Raw genomic sequence first — 19,179 nt, forward strand, 5'->3', positions numbered from 1 at the left:
TTATGGCCGCAGGTTGTTCCAGCATCCTGTCCTTTTCCCTTCAGTCATCACAGGGGTGTGTCCCACTGCTGGAAGCAGCAGTGCCAGCACTGTGTACTCTCACTTTTCCAGGTGTTTATCAAAAGTAGTCACTTTTCTTTCACTGTCTCCTGGGTTTTGCACAGTTGGTTGATGCTCAGAGGCAGAAGAGGGGTGGTGTGGGCTGTTGGGCTGCACAGTCAGTGCAGACAGGTGAGTGTTTGCCCAAAGGTTTTGGGTCATTTCGTGCTTGGTTAGACCTTGACAGGTCTGGCATGGCCATGTTCAGCTGACATGAAGGGCTTAGAGCATCCCTGTGCTCAGCAGCTCTGCAGATCAGGACGTGGCTGATTAAGGCAGTGCCCTTGGTCTTGCAGCACAGTCAGTGACAGGGGCTGAGCTGGCTGTCACTTGCAGGGGGAACCCGATGCCTCTTGCCCATCTGCTCAGAGTAGCTGGCCAACAGGTCCCTACTCTTCTGCCTAAATATAATTCTGAAACAGCTATTTTCTGACCAGGGAGAGCTAAGATTAGCCCAGATTTGACTGCTGGAGGTCTTGTGTGGTGCTCAGTCCTTCCACACTGCCTTTCATCTCTGTGTGTGTGTCAGCATGAGCCAAAATTACTGTTCTGTGGTGAGAAGAGCTGGAAATGGGGCTTAAAGACACAACTGTGCTGTCAGCCAGGTCCAGGAACTACCTGCTGGTTTGCCCTGGGGCACGGGAAGTGGGAGCAGGCTCTTGGCTGCTGTCTGGGCATGGCTCTGTGATGGCACCCAGCCACTCCGGGAACTCTTTGGGAAAGCAGCAGCCACGGCCACTGCCTGGCTGCCAATTCCTCATTTCCTGTGCGGGCTGGAGCTGTGAACACCTCTGTGCTTGCCCCATGGCCATCACTTCTCACAGACAATTCTCCCTCTGTCTGGCAACTGCTTCTCTGCTGATTTATGGCCTTGTTTTTGCTGGTAAATCTCAAACTTGTAACATTCAGTTCTCCCCTAGGCTGTCAGGGTGATGCTTGCCCTTGTGTCACCAGTGGGGAGTTTCCCAGGTCAGCCCTGCCTTGTCCCTGTGCTGGCTGTCAGTCCCAGTCAGGCTGCTCCACTGGGATCAGTGGAACACCAGCAGTGTTCTGTAGTTCTGTGCTGCAGAGGGAAAACACCTCTTCCCACTGGCACCAATTCTGCTGGTGTCTGGGCAGCCAACCTGGGAAAGTGGGGCAGACTTTTATAATGTCTGCCCAACTACACCTGCCTCCACCTGGGTGCTGCAAACCCATGGGCTTTCAGAAGAGACCCAAATTCAGGGGACTCTCCTAGCACAGCTCCGTGTCTCCCTATGAAACCACCCCGCAGCTAAAGGTAAAACAAAGGAAGAAGAAACATCCAGGCAGAAAAAACCACCTTCAGTACTTGAAGGCTGTGTCATTTATTCCAACAGTTTATGTAGTTTTATCAAACCATCTTTAACACAAAACATGTCTCCTTAAAGAGAGAAGGGTGTGAGATCCTACCAGAGATCATCTCAGCTAACAGCTTGCAAAGTTAAGCCTGAATGTCAACAGTCAAACCAGCAAAATGTTCCTCCCCTCCCCTTAACAACATCTTGAAGTGTTAAAACCCGATGAAAAAGATGCCTGTGGCTGGTGCTGCTGGGTCTCCAGGTGGGGCTCATCCCCACACAGCTGTGCTTTGGTCCTTTCCTGATGCTAAGCAGCAGCAGCACAGGTGAGTGGTGTTGACATGAGGGCAGCAGGACAGGTCGGGTCCTTTCCCCACTGCCCACCCTGACAAGGGGCCACGTGGACAATCCAGAGGCCAGGTCTAAGATGCAGATGAGGGTGAGGCTTAGAAAAACCAATAATCTAAATTTCTAATCTATGGAAACAGAATAAATAATAGTCTAAATCTGCAAAGGAGGAAGGTACCTTGGACAGGAAAATCTGGTGTGTCTATTATTACTGAAACTGTTTTTCCCCTAAGAGGAAATTGCAGCTAAGGCATCTTGAGAATGGCTCATATCACTACAACCACGGCAGTGTTGCTCTAATCTTTAGGGATGGGGCAGAAGTCTTTTGGAGGTGCCAGTCCTTGCAAGTGTCTTGTGTCTCTCTACACAAGCACGGTTCCAGCAGAGGCATTTGACAGAAAACTTGCTGTTCCAGGTTGGCTTTTGTCCACAGATTCAACAAATGCTTGTTTAATGTTCACATCAAGGCCCTCCTCCTGCCCAACCCACCCCCTTTTTGCTCTCATGGGGAGGGGCTGCTTTCTTGCCCCTTTGGTCTTGCTCCAGGGTCGTTGTCAGAAGAACTGGCATCTCTTTGGCTTTCTGCAGAAGGGAGGATTGGGAAGAAAGCACAGTTACACCCTGCTGAGGACACAAGCCATTGGTAATTGCTATAGCTGAGTTCATCCAGATTGTCACCTGAAGAGCTATTGTCCCCCTCCTGTGACCAGATACTTGGCCCCATCCCTGGGACTGTACAAGACCAGCTTGGATTGGACTGGGAGGTCAAGTGGAAGGTGCTCCTGCCCATGGCAGATGGTCTTAAAGGTCCATTCCAAACCAAGCCATTTTCTATGATTCTATAATTAAGAGTATTGGGTTCTCCCTTCACATTCCTGGAGTACAAACACTTCTCAACACATCTGGCAATGCTGGGAGGGAGCCTCAGGGTAGGGATGTGCTCTCCTCACCCAACTTTCAAGTGCTCCAGAACTGTCTGCCTGACAGCCTGGCAGCTGCCTGAGCTGCTCTCTGTTAGAACAGCTCCAAGTTTTGCTTACTATGGGCCGGTGGATGGACTAACACTGGTATGGTGGTGCTGAAAGGTTGTAGGCTAGAGGATTAATACAGCAAAGTGAAAAACTGAGTTTCCCCTCTGCAATGATAGTCTGTGTTGTGTGGCTTCTTAGTGGAATGAGAGTGGCAGGTTTGAGAGAGGATTCAAGCTCCCCACAGCCAGCTGGCCAGCAGATACTGAGCAGGGTGACATTGCTGCCACATTCGGGCTGAAGGGGAGCATTTGGAGATGGCTGCTGGTGTGAAAGTTATTTCTGTTGTTATTTGAAGTACTGCAGAACTATTCAAAGGTTGACTTTTTTACAACCAACCAAAAAAGAAAAAGACAAACCACAACCTGCCCAATACCTGCTTTTTATAAAGCCTAAGGTGTACCTGATGTGTAACTTGCTCTGGGAAGGGTCTTGGTCAGTGCATGCCTTATTTAAGCACCCATGAGCAAAGGGCCTGGGCTGGAGCGTGCAGAGCTCCTGTGCCAGGAACCAGGGATCATTCAGCTCACTGAAAGCACCCCTTGATCTGGAGAGTCTCCCACTACCTGAGCATCCATGAGCATGAAGGCACTGACTGAAGCAGTGAGGAACAGGATGTTCCTCCTGAGCCTCAGTGCTCCTGGAGACAGCATCGGTCACCTGTGCTGCCACTTTGTGCCTGCCCTTCCAGCCTGTGCAGGAGCTGCTGGGCTTAGTGGTGTGTGCGTGTGGCAGCTCACCTGCTCCCTCAACAGCGAGGTCACCCATGTCCTCAGTCAGCTTGCGCATGCTGATGGTGGTTGCCTCTCGCTGGATGTCATGGACAGCGTTCCTCCGGCCAGCCCGGTCGCAGGAAATGAAGTCAGTGTAGGTGCTGGACTCTACCTCCATTGCATCTCTATTTGCTTGCAAAACGCTGCAGAGAAAACACAGCTGTGAGGCCCAGCATGCTCGGCATGGCTCAAGTCATGGCTCCCTCCAGGTTAGGTTACTCTCTGGGGTAACATTACAGCCTGAGAAAATAGTCCCTGTAACTCTGCTCCAGTTCTCTGACAGCAGCTACTGAAATGTCAGATATCACCTCTCTCACGTGGGGTGATGTGTGAGGAGACTGTGCTGGGTGACCCCCTGTGCCAGGTGAGGGCAGGTAGGCAGGAAGGATCCATCCCAGCTGCCTGAACTTGTTCTGCCTTCCCACTGCAAAGGCAGACACGGCACTTGGCTCTTGTTTGAGTTTCCAGCCTTCTCCTTTAGGCGCACAAGGTCGCTTGCAGCAGCTTTTCCCTACAGAAAAAGCATTACAGAGAAAGCCCTGCTTCCTCCTCAAAATGCCATGGGAGCTCTGAACACAGGCCAAATTGGCTCACTGCTTGGGGGATGGGGTGGTGATCCAACCTGAATTTGTAATGGGAAATGATGGATACCCATCGGAAAGCTGGGGGAGCAGGGAGTATTTTACAGGTCCAGGGCTTTGGAGCAGTACTGGCCTCCGCTGGCTGTTGAATGTCACTGAAGAAGCGCTGGGCCAGACTGCTGGGAGATAAACACTTTACCATGTGAAAATCATTCCTTCTGCAAGACATTTGGATCCCTTCACTCCAGACTTGTGCCAGTGCCAAGTGCACAGCACGAAGAAAGGCCCGGAGCGGCCACTTGTCACATGCGAGCTCCGCTGTGAGCCAGCTCTGAGTTCAGCTGATGAATCCTTAAGTTGCTGGGTTTTCATTCTGGCTGCTGGTTTCCCTTGCCAGCGTTTGCACAGCACATGGAGTGCAGGGACCTGGGGACGGTCTTGTGGGGATCCTGGCTCCTGGGCACAGCAAGCGCACGCTGCCTCTGCACGGGAAACCTGGAGCTCTCAGTTCCTGCTCCTGTATACTCTGTTTGGCACTTAGTTTGTTTTTCTGTGTGGAATCAAGAGATTAATTGCTGTCTTATCTGTGATTCTGATCACTGTAAAATGTGCCTCTAGCCCTGCTGATGCTGTTAGTGCTTGGAGCAGGTCCCAATTAGAAACGCTCGTGTGCAGTGAAAACAAATTCATGCACATTTAATGCACATTCACTTGCTTTTGTGCCTTGGAGTTAATGACCCACAGAGGAGTTTGCTCAGCTTCCTTTACAAATCCTGCTTGATATTGATTTCCCTGCCAGGGAAATCTGTTGGCAGACCACCAGCCTGAACAGGAATCACACTCCTCACTCCAATCCCCGATGTTATGGCAGTAGAAAGGAGATGCAGGTGAAGATGCAATAACTGGGATAAAAGAGGTTAGATTCTCTCAGTTCCTGAGCTGAGCAGGGTGCAGTAACCACAAACCCACGGAAACCCAGCATGTTTTGGTAGCCCCAGGGACTCCTCTCCTAGTGCTGGGACCAGCTCACTGGTGGGATGTGGGGCTTGGCCCACCCAAATCTTGCAGGAGATCCTATTTCCCCAAAGTTAACAATTCTTGTGAACACCTGCCTCCTCTACAGACTTGGCATCCATCTAGCTCCTGTTAACAAGCCCTGGGAAAATCTGCATCTTTTGCCCCAGGAAGAGATCCAGCTTCTTTTTCTCCTTTTCCCTCCTTCCATCCCTGGCGTGCCCTTCCTGGGATAAGGCACCCACTCTGGATGCAGCGGGCTGGATGAGCTCAGCGAGCAAAGTGCCTTTTCCCCAGGACAGGACAAGTATCCATCATTCCCAGACAAATCCTCACAGATCACCAGAGCCCAGACACTGCTGACATTCTACAGCTGCCAGAGAGATGTCATATGGACTTGGGAGGTTTCCCTAGGAGCAATCCAGACAAGCCCGGGTCCATCTCGAACCAGTGAGGCTATTCCAGAGCTGATGTGCCCCAGAGTCCTGCTGCCCTTGTACTAGGGGCAGGACCATCTGCTTTCTAGGATGGACTCCCCAAACTGGGGAGCAGGAGCCAGCCCCTGGGATGCAGCGTTTTCCCGCTGCCCCTTGATGTAGCTGCCAACGCTAGTGGCAGTGCCAAGTACGGAAGTTTCCTCTCACACGGACCCTGATTCAAAATAGGAGGCACCAAGTGTGCGGGTCTGGGTGCCGGCTCGGTGGCCGGGAGATGGCGTATGTGATTTATCTATTTCCGTGGCTGGGAGGGTTCCTGCCTTCGGCTCTCCATGCAAAGAGCTGGAGACAGGCACATTTAACAGCAAAGCCTTCATATGTGTGCAATTCCTCCGGGATTTTCAAGGTGGGTGGCTCTAAAAAATCTTGCAGGCAGATCCCTCCCCGCTGGCAGAGAGATTCCAGCCTCTGCCTCTGGGAAGTCGTTGGGCTGAGAGGGTGATGGGAGCAGCTGCCTCAATTTTGATAGAAAAACCTGATTTTTCCAACAGCATTTCCATGCTTCGAGGCACAGAACCCACAGTTCTGTGGGGTTTTACTCAGTGACTGCTTTTAACATCTTTCAGGACTGCAAAGGAACCACCTTCCCTCTTGCCACATAGTTCAACCTGAAACTGTCACCTGGAGAGTCATTTCGGGGTGGCAGGGGGTGCAAAGGGAGGTGCATCACCCGCTGGCTCCCCACCTTTGTTTTTTCATTCTCCCGTGGACTGGCAGGATATGGGCCTGCTCTTGCCAGGCACTGCAGGCGTTATCCCACGGCACACACATACAATGTGCAAAGGTTTGTAGGGCGCTTCAAAGAGGTGATTCAGCTCGTCCCCAGAGGGTCCTTTCCTGCCCTCCCTTTCCTCCCTGCTGCTGATGGTAACAGAAGCAGTCCCTGTGCCCTCAGCACAGCGTGCCAGCCCGCAGGGATGGGGCAGGAAGGCTGGGATCTGCTGCCTCTTGCACATTCCTCAAAAGTTTGCTGCTTGGGGGGAGGCTGTGTCCCCTCTGCCATGGGGAAGTGGTGCTGCCTGTACCGGGGCAGCTGGCCACAAGTGAAGAAGCCCCTCACAAGCTGCCACTGACACCAGGTATGTCCCCAGAGCTGCCCCTGCTCCTGCCCCTGGATCTGCCAAGCCTGCTGTTTTGGTTTGGACTTATTTTTCTGTAGTGTCTTGTGAGTACTAAAAAATCTGAGCTGTAATAGTCTTGGCTTTGCTGGTGGGGACTTGGCTTCCAGAGAGGTTTTGCTGTCGGATTGCAACTGGGCTTGTCGGCATTTTCCAGGGAAATCACCCAGCAGCTGACAGAGCAGCTGGCTCTGCTCTGGGGGCTGCAGCTAAACCAGCCCTACTCATTCTGGGGCTGAGTTTTGCCCATTTAGAAGGTGGGTGCTAAAAAATTAAAGGGTTAAATGTTTCCTCTGCCTTTTGGTAGAATAAACGGAGGCATTTCTTTTGGGTCAGCTCCATGTTCCATTCGGTCCCACTGACAAGCCTGCATTTGATTCCTGTGTCCCCCCTGCCTGCTTCACAGCACAGATCCCAGGGACTACAGCAAACAGTTACTGCAAACAACGTAAGGGTGGCAGAGAAGCGACCTGGGCACACCTGGCAGGTCACCCCCAGCACAGCACTCTGCAATCTCAGCCAGTGTCCAGGGCTGATCCCTGGGATTCGGTGGATGCTACAGTCACAGCCAGCCCTGACTCCAGTTTCAAGGAAACCCTTCACACGAAACTGCATCTGTCCCTCATCTAGGTTAAACATTTCATGGCTAGGAAGGGCTGGTTTTGGGTGCTGGTGCTGGCTATCAGCAGGCTGGGCTGAACTCAGCCATTTCCCCCCTGCCTGCTTTGTGCCTCCTGCTCTGCCCTTTAACCTTTTGCCTTTCTCAGTGTTCTTCTCTCTTCCTAAGGCCCCCTTCTCTGCACAGATCCGTGAGGCATGAGGCAGCTTAGGCCCCTGCTTGGGCACCCTTGTGCCTTCAGGCAGCCAGCACAGCCCTGCCCTCCGTGCTGTCCCTGGGACACCTGAGGCAGGGAGTCCTGTACCTCAGCCTTTCCTGTGCCTGCTGCAGGCAATTCCTGGCATCAGGAGCCCTGGCAGAGTCCCGTTTTGAGGTGCTGCAGCCCAGCTTTGGCCTCACGCTGTCCATTGCCAGGGGCAGTTGGGACCAACAGCTGCAGGTTTCAGTTGGAGACGGCGCCCTCATCCCACAGCCCAGCCCAGGACACGCTCTCCCTCCTGCTTGGTGGATTTAACCAGTGGATTTAGCACGCTCCAAACTTCTGGAGTTGTAAAGCCCTGAAGCCAACAAAACCATGCCATGTTTCTGGGGCGAAATTCCAAAGTTCTGCTTGGGAACAGGGATGTGACCCTTTTTTCTGCTCAGGCATCACATCCCACCAGCAAGGAATGAAGTGGTGCAGTCTCCTTGGAGCTCTCCATATTGTGCAGTGCCCCTTGCCCTTTCATTCCAGGGTACAGGACTATTATTAGACCTCTCCTGCCGGGGCCGGATCCATAACAACAGCAAAACATACTCAGCAGCCCTGCTGGGCTTTTAAAATATTTACAGTGTAGGATGGTTTACTAAAGAGGGGGGCCTGGTAGAGCACAGAGACGGAAGCACCGGGATTTCTGTGCTCCCTGTGGGTTTGCTGTGAGGTTTCCTGCTGGGAGAGTCACATCCAGTGAGGAGAAAAAAATACCCCGTAGGGTTGAGGCCAGCACTTGAGGTCAGGGGGTTTCCACCAACAGTCTGACAACCTCCAGCTGGAATTTCAGCAAATTTTCCACTGGGTCTTGTCTGGGAACATGCATGAGGGGCTGTACATCAAAGAAGAAGGGCTCTTTAACAGTGCTGTTTGGGTATTTTTAGACTTGTGATTGTGCTGTAAAGGCCTCATTATGTCTCATGACCCCCATGCACTAAAGCTCAGATCCATGGCCAGAAACTGAGCTGAAGATGCAGCTGAGGATGAAGATGCTCCTGTTGGGAGCCCAGCCTGGCTGCAACAAGCTGTGTATGGTTGGTGACAGGGTCCGCACCAGAGGCAGAGCTCCCCCTCTCCTGTTGGCTCTGTGTTCTTCACAACGTGGTGGTGGTGGGTCTGACTGGCCAGAATTGATGTGCTCTGAACTGCTGAGCTCTGAGCTTCCTGGCTTGGTGAGAAAACAGCAGGAGCAGGGCAGCAGCCTGATCTCCTACCAAGGCACATGTGTCCATCTCATGTGCTGAGCAGCTTCTTTCCAGGTGAGAATAGCATGGAAAAGCCTCACCAGACTCCAGTGATGAAGAGATATCAAGTTGGGTATGGCACACTGGCATTTATGCAAGGTTTTAACTGTGGGATTCCTTGTAATAACTCTGGACCGTCTGGCTCTTACACTGAATAGGATACATTCAGCCAGGACAGACATCATGGCTGCTCCAGCCACTGCAGTGGTTTTGCAGGAACAGAGCTTCCAGCATTCTCTAGGACTTGCTGGAAAATTTAATTCCTTTAGGAGGAGAGTAGATACAGCTGAGGTTCAGTGTCCACAAATAGATCCCTTCTTTTCATTTGGCCTGGTTTTACAGTATAAGGATCATTTAATGCCTGTAGAACTAATAACTAATTGCTTAGCCCCATATTTAAGATAAGACTTAGACTGACTCCTCTATGACTTCACGAACCTTGTATGCAGCTCTGCCAAGCTCCCCAAACTCCTTCCCCTCCCTCCTGGCCTTCAGCACATCCTCATGGCCCCCCCACTGCAGAGTCCTCACTGTTGCAAGGCCCCTCCTGCTGTCCCACATCCTCACAGCCACTGCCTGGCTTCCCACTGATGTAAGAAATGGCCCAGCCGGATTTCAAAATCCCAGCCAACCCTCGGTGTCGGGGTAGGGCGAGTCCTTGTGTGCTCTGCTCTGATCCCCAGGGGAGAGGGGGAGCTTGAGGGAGGCAGGAGGGCATTGCTCAGCCCCACTGGCATCCTGTTAGCGTTAGGATGAGTGGGTGATGGTGGGAGGGAGCTCCCTGTCTGTCCGTCCGTCCGTCCATCCATCCATCCATCCATCCATCCATCCATCCATCCATCTGCCAGAAGGGTGCCCAGTGCTCAGCTCTGGCCACGCAGTGCTGCCAGCCTGCATCCCCATGCCTGAAGCAGGCAGCATCCCTCTGTCTGTCCCCACAAGGCACGGGTGCTGAGAAGCTGCTCCAAAAATCCTCCAGCACGGGAAGAATCACAGTTCGATGGAGCCGCTCTGCTCCTCCCTCCCCCACTACCAAGCCTCGATGTAGCTTAAGCCTCTTCTGCAGCTTCTCACTAAGTTGATTAACGGAAATAATTGGTCTCTTTGTGCATCTGGAGACAGTTGCCGTGACAGCAGCTGTATTTTTGTTTTGTTCCCAGGTCGAGCTTGTTTTTCACATCTCTCGGCTTCAAGGTGCTAATGAATCAGGGTACTCTGCTTTGTCCCCACCTCCAAAAGACACATGTCCCTCTGAGGGATGGGTGACAGCATGGATAAGCCACGCTCAGCCCCAGCAGGCCCTAGGACATGGCAGGCTGGCACCTTTCTCCCTGCCCATTTTTCACCCCCTCAAGCCAGGCTCACACTGGATGGACACAGCACTGTGGCTTTTGCATGGCAGAGAGAAGAGAGTCAAATCGCTTGTGTTCACCTGGAGCAGCCATGAGCACTCACAGGACCCTCTGTCCCCTTTCAAAGCTGTAAGGACTCTGGGGTTATGAGTCTCTTCTCCATTACTTTTATTTTCTCACAACTTCTTACTTATTTCCCTTTATGTGTCAATATATTTTTACATGAACAACTGTGTGGAGGATCTGCTAGTGCCTGAACTTGCAAAGCAGACACGCCACAGACCAGTGACCCTTCAGCTACAGAAATCCCACAGCTGCTGGGGCAGGCATGGCCCATGTATTCTCCCTGCTTGTGATATGCAGTCACCCTACCACACCTGGGCCACAGGGTGAATTCCTGTGCAATGGGGATTCCTTTCAGGCTTGGGTTCCTTGCCTTCCTCCAGATTGTTCATGAAGAAAAGTCCCAATGGATTCCACCTCAAAGGCTGGAAACCCCCCAGTAGCCCCACAGCTTTTCTGATCACACTGAGGCACTGACCTCTGAGTGAACATCACCTCTAAAACCCCACCTGAATTCCTGGCTCAGGGATGCTCTACCTCAGCACAAGCTCCCCAATACGTTGGAGGCTTCCCTGGGTAAGGAGAAGTCAAACAAGAGCTGAGGAGACGCAGCTGGGGCTATTTTCTAGCACAGCTGCCCTTGTCACATATAAGAGGAAGGTGAAGCTACAGCAGTCCTTGATGGTGTAGTTCTCTTTCTGGTTTGAGGGAGACCTCTCTACAAGGACAGAGGTAAACAAGGATGAGCCCTTATTCTTATGCCTAGAAGGAAACAGAGCTACTTAGTCCAGCTCTTCTTTGTCATCTGAGGAGCTGAGCCCTGCTGCTCTGGGAAAGCAGCGCTTGTGTGGCTGGGAAGGGGAGCTGAGCTTGAAAGAGGAGTTGTGAGGGCTGTAACTGGGCAGGTTTGGCTGCTCCTGCTGTTGAGGAGGCTTTGCTTGAGGAGGCTCTGCTCAGCACAGGGTGCAGGAAGCTGAGAGCCACCTGCCTTGGCTCTGCCTCACTGAGGCTTGCACAATCCCATAGGAATTTGCATCCAGCATCCAAAGAGTCCTCCTGACTCAGAGCTGTGTAAGGGGCTGAGTGAAAGGCTGTTATGCCTCCTGAGGTGCAAGATCCCTGTCAGCTCCCAGTGATGCCTAAAAATAACCAGGGCACCTCTTAAGAGTGTCAGCACAGAACGAAGCTGGTTAGCAAAACCAGGCTTACCTCTGCTCCCTGGAGCTGGCTGCCCTGTCTGTCTGCTCCACTGCACAGAAAGCCACCACTGCGACCCCCACCCTGGGCCAGGGGCAGTGCTTGCTGAGAAAGGGGTTTGGGGAAGATCTGTCTTTGGTGGCTGGGATGGTGCTATTGGTGTTAGCCCTACAACAGAAAAGGAAAGTGTTGGGGTTCAGAACAGGCTGCCAGCGAGGGGTGCCTGAGGCTCCAGGTGGCTCCACGGCTTCTGTTACCCAATGGAATCAGGAGCCCCTTTGGCTGTGCTACCCTGCTGGGAGCCCCACCTGGGCAGGGAGAGCTCTGCAGGCCTGCACATCTCCTTGGCTGAATATTTCTGTGACAGATGTATTTCATTTCCTTATAGCTGTGTTAGGGGACAGCAGCTCCTGATCCTTCCTGCCGGCAGGGTAAGTCTCTCTGCTGAAGTCCCTGGGGATGTGACATCTAAACCTGAGCTGAAGAGGAGACATGACTGTAATGCTACCCTGGGGATGCTCAGTGATCACTGCCAGCTCTAGCCTTAGGAAAGGGAAAGCTCCTAATAAAATCAATTGCCAAGTATTTTATTGCCTGTTGAAGTGCAGCTGGGGCATAGAAGGACACAGGGTGTCTCCAACATGCGTAGGGACCATGCTGGATGTGAGATGAACTGCTCTGAGTGACCTGCAAGAGGAGGGATGTCTGTGTGCACCAAAGAGTCCTGAGATCCTGTACTGCAGACCTCACACAAAACAGCCCTGGCAGCTCTGTGCAAGGGAAAGCAGTGATCTGAGGACAGAGGGGATGCTCTGAGTGCAGGAGCCACAGGAGCAGAACCACAGAGAGGACTTGCCATTTATGCAGGAGCCACGGAAGGTTAAGCTTTGGGGGTTCCCTGGACGTTGCTGGGCTGACTCTACACGCAGAACAGAACTCGCTTACATCGTTGTGTACAGGCAAACAACATTCCCGTGCAAAGCATGTGGGCAGCCTTTAGCAGGATTTGCACAGCACATCCCCATCGCTGGCAGGGAGAGGCTGTGGAGCACAACTGGCACTGGGGGCTGCCTTGGAGTCAGAGCTGGAACATGGCTTGGTACAAGGACATGGCTGTGAGGTGTGGATAATACAGCAGGAAAGTCATTATGGCAGAATTGTTGGCATTTTTTTTCCTCTTAGCGGCTTTCTAGCATCTAGTAATCCAGAATACAGAGGGAGGTCAAGTGACTCAATGCTACAGGAAGGAAAAAACCCATTTCTGTTTGTAATATTTCCCTGTGAATAAAAGCTTTATCAGCCATAGTGTGAGTCCCTACCTGATTTAGAGGACTTTCCTTCTGGACATGACTTCAAACACGCTTCATGCACAGCAGGACAACAGCTTCTGGGAAAGAAGAAGGAAAAAAAGTAAGAAAACATTATCTGTGCTTGTTTTGGGAAGCATAAGGCTCAGCTGCTCTTCCCACTCTCTAGTGACCAGGATGGCTGAGGGCTGGCAGGGCTCTGCCCAGCAGACTCAGATGGAGCCTGGCTTGGTGGAGACACCACCAGCACAAGGGTTGTGGAATGGTGTGTTCATGTGGCACCTCCTCAGGAGGGTTTGTGCTAATAGACTTGGACTGTTGTGTTAAAGTACATGGAAAGGCCAGCTGGGCTGCACAGAGAAGTCCTCTTTGGTTTTGCTTCTTTCTTTGCCCTCCCACAGGTGCTGGGAGAACTGAGGCAACTCATGTCCTGACCTGCACTGCAGGGACCAGCAGCTGCCTCCAGAGTATAAATGAATATTGGTTTGCAGCTCTGCTGCCCTTTAAAGAAGTGAAACTCCCATATCAGCTTCTCTGAGGTGAAAGGGGAACTTTAATCTAGTTCTGTTTGCCTTGCTGGGTCTGTGTCCAGCTCCTTGGGTCTGTGCTGTTTGTGCACAGCTGAGCCTCCTCCTGCTGTCCCCAGGCCCTGCTCAAAGACATTTCCTCTGTGGCCTCAACATCTGTGGGTGCTTTGCAATCCCCTGACCTGCAGAGCCCAGCCAACAGGACACTTGCTTATTTTAGCAGCTGTTTCAGCTTTCTGACTATTTTGGAACATCATGGACTGTGTTTTTCCCTTTGTCCCAGGGACAAATGTTAGCAGAACAGAAACCAAGAGATGAGCCACTTAACTATATAAGCAGCAGCTCATCCAGCAATTCATCTGTCTGGTCCATCTGGGTTAAGTATGACTGTGACTGGAACCATTTCCTATCATTTTCCAAACTGGGACAGATCTACAGCCTTTCTCTTTATTTTTTTGACCCACTTTCAAAACTTTGTAGTTGAAGCTGACTACTTGCTGGCTCTGGCCCTGCTTCAAGGACAGGGCACTTGCTGCTTTTATGTGTCAGTTTGCCCATCTGTTAAATGGAGCTATTAATACTCCCTCCCCCTGTTAGATGCTTCAAATATTTTAAAACACTTTCAGCTCTGCAGATGACAGGCTTGCAGAAGTGGAAAATGCTAATTATGATCATGACAGGAGCTAAACAAAGACACAGGGATTTAACAATAAACTTTTGTTAGTCTTAACCCCATTTATAGCAAAGTGCTTACTGGAAACACTGGACCGGAAAAGAAACAGTATTCCCACAACTCTGGGAATATGCATTGCCCTTTTTGGGCACCAAGCAGCCAAACAAAAGCAGGAAGGAAGAAACCCAGCTTTGGGAATCCACAAGTCTTTATTTTCCTCCTTTGCCTTCCTGCCCTGGCTTGCATGTTACACTGCCCAAACAGCTGAACCTCCAGCACTTCAGCAGTGTTGCAAAACATCTCAAAACACATGGGCCTCTGCCAAGAGAGGCTTAAAGTAAACTGGAGCAATGATGCTCTGAAGTAGAAGTTATCACTGAGCAGCCTTGTTTGTGATGGGACATGGGGGGAAACCCCCATTTTCTCTCTCAAAAAAGAGCTGATTTTGGAGACAAAAACTCTTTAGCAGCTGGTATTGGCTTTCTAACCCTGCAGGCCTGGCTCTGGCTAGGTGTTTCTCCCCACAGCCCTTGCTTGGGCATCTGGAGTCTGCAGATTTGAAGATGCCCCTCTTGTTCCATCCATAAAGGCTCATCCTCTTCTGGCTCACTTGGTCCTGCTGCTCCCAGGGTGATGGGCAGAGCTCCAGAGGCCCCTCAGCACAAAGGCCAGGCTGTCTGGAACTTTAATGATGGTACATGGATTGGTCCACCTCAGGATGGGCTACACTGACTTTGTTTTGTTGTCTAGTTCTGTAACCCATCAAGGTACCATGGATTATTTTGGGACCCTAGCAGAAATGTTCATTGGCTAGATAAACATCCACACCCCATCAGGAATGAATTACAAGGGCACCAGCATAAAATTATAGAATCAATTAGACTGAAAAAGACCTTTAAGGTCATCAAGTCCACCACTAAGCCATGTCCCCAAGTGCCACATCCAGGCATTTTTTTAATATTTCCTGGGATAGTGACTCCAGCAGTTCCCTGGGCAGCCTGTTTCAGTGTTTGATAACCCTTTTGGTGAAGAAATTTTTCTTAATATTCAACCTAAACCTTCCCTGTTGCAACTTAAGATCGTTTTCTCTTGTCCCATCTGATGTTTGAGGTTCAGATTCCCTCCATGGTGACCAACTGTTACCCAAAAGGAGCAAACACATAAAATAACCTTAGTCCTCTCAGCATTGCTTCAAGATGAATGTATGTTCCAGAAAAACACACCCCAGAATGTTTTTTTGGCAGAATTCAAGACTATTCTACACAACAGCTGTTACGGTGCTGCTTTGATCCAGAGAGGAAATCCTTCCTGGTTTCAAGCAAGATGATGGCAGCAAGGAGAAGGTTGTTCTTGCATCTCTTGGCTGCTGGGTAAACAACAGGCTGCATGCATGGCTGATCAGGACAGCAGCCTGGTCCTCCCAGAGCAGCCAGACTGCCTCATTCAGTGCCCTGTCTCCAGCAGCAGCTGGCAACCTCGGCTTCAGAGGTACAAGAAAACCTCTAATCGTACTGGAATGCTTTTCTGAAGTCACTAATGACTCTGAACCAGGAGGTGTTACAATCCTTACAATGCAATATCCTCTTAATCATACCCAGGATTGTTTTGTTACCAAGATAACTACCTGATATCCATTAAAATGCCTTCAGAGCTCTTTGTTCCACGGATATCTCATGGCAGTGAGCACCACAGATTAATTACACTTTGTGGAAACAGTAACTCCAGTAAAGTTGGTGACGCTCTGGTGGGGATATGTTTGGCTTATTACATCACTGCAAATATCAACAGAAATGGCATTTCGGCGCCCGACAGGGAGTTCCCCAGGCAGTGGCTTGTGACTGGCACTGTGCCTGCATGGAGGAGCTGTGCAAAGAGCACCTGGCCTCTCTGGGCTCTCCTGGGAAGGGAAGTGCTGGGGAATTTGCTGTGGAAACCAGAAATGAGTGGTGTAAAGTACATACTCCCTTAGGCTCGAAGCGAGTGAGAGTTTTGAAGTGGGGCCCAGGCAGTTCATAGTCCAACTGCTGCTCTTCCTGCTTTGTGCTGCAGGTGCCCGCCGAGGCCTGGAGCCATCTCAGCCTCTCTAACTGCCATCATGAGGAGCCTGGGACAAGGCCCATGGAACACCTGAACCTTCTCTTCTCCCTGGCTGGTGCTGGCAACCCTGGGGAGCGGCTTCCCTTATGACTTGTCCTTTTCTATTCATGAGCAAGACAGCTAGAAGCAGTGGGCTTTCTTCCCCTCTCATCCTCTCTAAAATGGGTGTTGTGATGGAAAATTTATTTTTTGGATCAGTCTGTATAAACAGCTTTGATGACACAGAGGAAACCCCTAAGAGTGTGGAGAAACAACTGGAATGTGAAAATGGGAGAGATCAGAACAGGGTGACACAGGCAAATAAAAAGCCAGGTTGAAGCTTCTGCTGTTCCTTATGGATGTGTAGATTCGTCCCCCATTCTGCTACAGACCTGCGTGAGCCCAGGGAAATCATCTGCTTTGTGTGAGGCCCATGTAAAATAGGAATGATGCTGGTGCTTGGGTGCCCAGACAGGCTGGAGGCATTAATGCACAGCAGTGTGCCGCAGGAACTGGTTCTGAAATGTGGGAGATCAGGAAATGTTAGCAGCTTGGAAAACGTTTTCCATAGTTATTTTGGGCGGCAAGGTTGTGTCCCTGTGGGTATTCCTCTGAGAGGGATCAAAAGAACATTGATTTTTCTTTGGAATAAGAGGAAAAAGCAAAACTCCCCATCCTAGCTCATCATGTGCCTGTACACCCCTCAGGATCAGCCACTGGCTACAGAAGTGCCAGGTGGTCAGAAGATGCACAGCTGTGAACATTCCTGGGTTTCATCTCCTCGTGACCAAGCTGCCTGTGTACTGTAGTTAATGGTCTCTAGTTCTCTGAGGCATCTGAGTCTACACTCTGGAAAGTGTCCCCCAAAACGACAGCATAGGCTGCTCACACCCATGTGAAACTCTGCCTGAAGGACTCAGTGCTCTGTTCTGTGCCTGAGGGTAGATGAAGCTCTATTGGTATATCCATGTTTATAAATGGCCATTTAACCTACATCTGCACTATAAACAAGTACAGCCATTGAGGATCTCTTCATGCATCCCCCTTTCCTAAACACCACCCCTCACAAGAGCTGAAAGGTGGCAATTTCTCTGTTGGGTGGCCACACATTAGCATGGTGGTTCCTTCCAGGCAAGAGTCTCTGAAGCCAAGCATTGCCTCACAGTAACCAAGCCAGGCACGCCGAGCAAACAGCCCAGAGCTCGAGGGGCTGTCACCATCTGAGAGTCTCAGCCACCCAGTCAAGCCGTACCCACTCCACAAATCCCCCTTCACCCTCACACTGCAGCAGCATCCCCGCTGCAGCTGCCTCATGCTCGCTGACCCAAGCCTGTCCTCCTCCTAGTTTGAGTCACCAGCCCAGCCACCCAGGGCATTGCCTCTGGGTTCACAGCTATACTTGGCTCTTGATCTGCAGAACCATTTACCCCTTCCAAGCAAAGGAAATTTCCCAAAGACGCCTTTGGGGCCAAGGCATTGCATGCATGTGAAAGCTCCCCACCACGGCTCGCTACCAGCTGCTTAGGGGAATCCAGAGAGAGGAAAGACACACAGCTTCGAGGTGGAGGAATTTGCAAAGCCTCCTGAGAATACCACCACACAGCAGTTCTTTTTTTATCACGAGTCTTTGCCTTTTCAAACATTTGCTTGGAAAGCCGGATGCCAGCAAGTCTCTGAGCCTGCTTCTGCTGCCACGCTCTGAAAGCTCTGCTCGTGCCCGCAGTTCCGAGGGGAGTCCCGGGCAGCCCCTACGGCTCCTGACATCCCAAGGGATGGATTCCCACCACGGCCCCGCACTGACGGACTGCCGGGCGCCTGTCCCATTCCCGTGCGAGCACAGAGCAACCCCCATGCTGTAAGGGATTCCCTCCGGCAAATCGCTCAGAATAAACGGACACATGTTGGAAATGAGGCCAGAAATCCCCACGGGGGTCACTGATCCGCGGTCCTCTGTGATTTCTATCCTCTGAGTCTGCTCTCCCTGCTACCCCTTTGCGGCGAGCGCTGAACCGCGTTATTTCCCAAGCGAAACAGCAGCCACCTCCCTGCCATCAGCCCGCGAGCGGCTTCTCTCTCCCAGCAGCAGAAAAACCGGGATGCAGCTCTGCCGTTTCAGCCCCCGGTTTGCTGGCAGCAAAACCCCCGCTGTTCGCAGTCGGTTGGGTAAAAGTTCACCGTCTCTCCGAACAAACCCCTGCCTCGTGGCACGGCTGTGGGCAGGACAAGAGCCCCTGGCTGCACTCCCAGGCAGGCGTCCTTGTCACCCACCACCCCAGCCCCTCGCCAGGCTCTTGCCCCCACTACAGCGAGCACAGCCCTACTTACAGCCCTGGCTCCCGCCGCTTCTCAGCTCCCAAGTCCTGTGGTCCCGCCGCTGAGGAAGGAGTCGAAGCTGGATTACACCCTCCTGGCGTCTCTGCCCGCTGTGGCGAGCAGCCAGGCTGCCCGGGAGAGCCGCGGCCACTTTCAGACTTGCAGTTTCCTTCTACTGGGAGCTGCTAAATGAAGTTGCACTTGTGGGGCCAAGGGGCGTGTTCTCCTCCCCTCGAGTCAGTCCCTGCCTGCTGTAATCCAATGCTCTGCCCGATGATGTCAAGCAACTCCCGCTTGGCTCCTACCTTACAGTCGGCAGGAGGGATCCGTTTCCTTTTCACAGGGATCTTTGTTTAGCTTCGGTTTGTAACCCCATCCCCCGGCAGCTGCATGTGCTCGAGCATCCTCCCTTCGATGCTCAGCGCTGGGGCTTCTGCTGCCGGGCGCTCCCTCCTGCCTGCAGCTCCCCCAGGATTCTCTGGCATATTGCTCGGATGCACATCTCACCTGCATCCCACCGTTTATCCTCTCCACCACTGCCTGGCCAAAGACACCACCACCCCCCCGAGCAGCCTGAGCTATCCTGCTCAGGTGTAGCACTGGGAAAGTGCCTCCCAAGAAAAACCCAGCTTTGTGTTGTATTGGAGTGCTTCTTGCTCCACTGACTCCCATGGAGTAAACCCCAGGAGTACTGCAGCTCATCTGCCCCTGTATGCCAGCTGTATTTGGGGGTGAAGTGCAGAGCTAGCTGGTGACAGCACTGGATTTAAGGGGGAAGGTG

The 19,179-nt window shown here is 51.8% G+C and overlaps 1 protein-coding gene across 2 annotated transcripts; it reads right to left on the reverse strand.

The window, feature by feature from the left end:
* Nucleotides 1-1,614: 1,614 nt before the first annotated feature.
* PKIG (cAMP-dependent protein kinase inhibitor gamma) lies at nucleotides 1,615-18,557 on the reverse strand. 2 transcript variants are annotated; one of them, XM_082292920.1, is made up of 4 exons: nucleotides 18,411-18,557; nucleotides 12,822-12,886; nucleotides 3,535-3,710; nucleotides 1,615-2,348 (listed from the first exon to the last, which is right to left on the reverse strand). In XM_082292920.1, the coding sequence occupies exons 3-4, from the start codon at nucleotides 3,683-3,685 to the stop codon at nucleotides 2,269-2,271; spliced, it is 231 nt and encodes a 76-aa protein (XP_082149046.1). In that variant the 5' UTR covers nucleotides 3,686-3,710; nucleotides 12,822-12,886; nucleotides 18,411-18,557; the 3' UTR covers nucleotides 1,615-2,268. The 2 variants fall into 2 exon arrangements, with proteins under 2 accessions (XP_082149046.1, XP_082149045.1); XM_082292919.1 differs by having other exon boundaries at nucleotides 12,822-12,889.
* Between the last annotated feature and the right edge of the window lie 622 nt (nucleotides 18,558-19,179).

This window comes from Coloeus monedula (assembly GCF_965178545.1).
Source record: "Coloeus monedula genome assembly, chromosome: 17".
Lineage (NCBI taxonomy): Eukaryota > Metazoa > Chordata > Aves > Passeriformes > Corvidae > Coloeus > Coloeus monedula.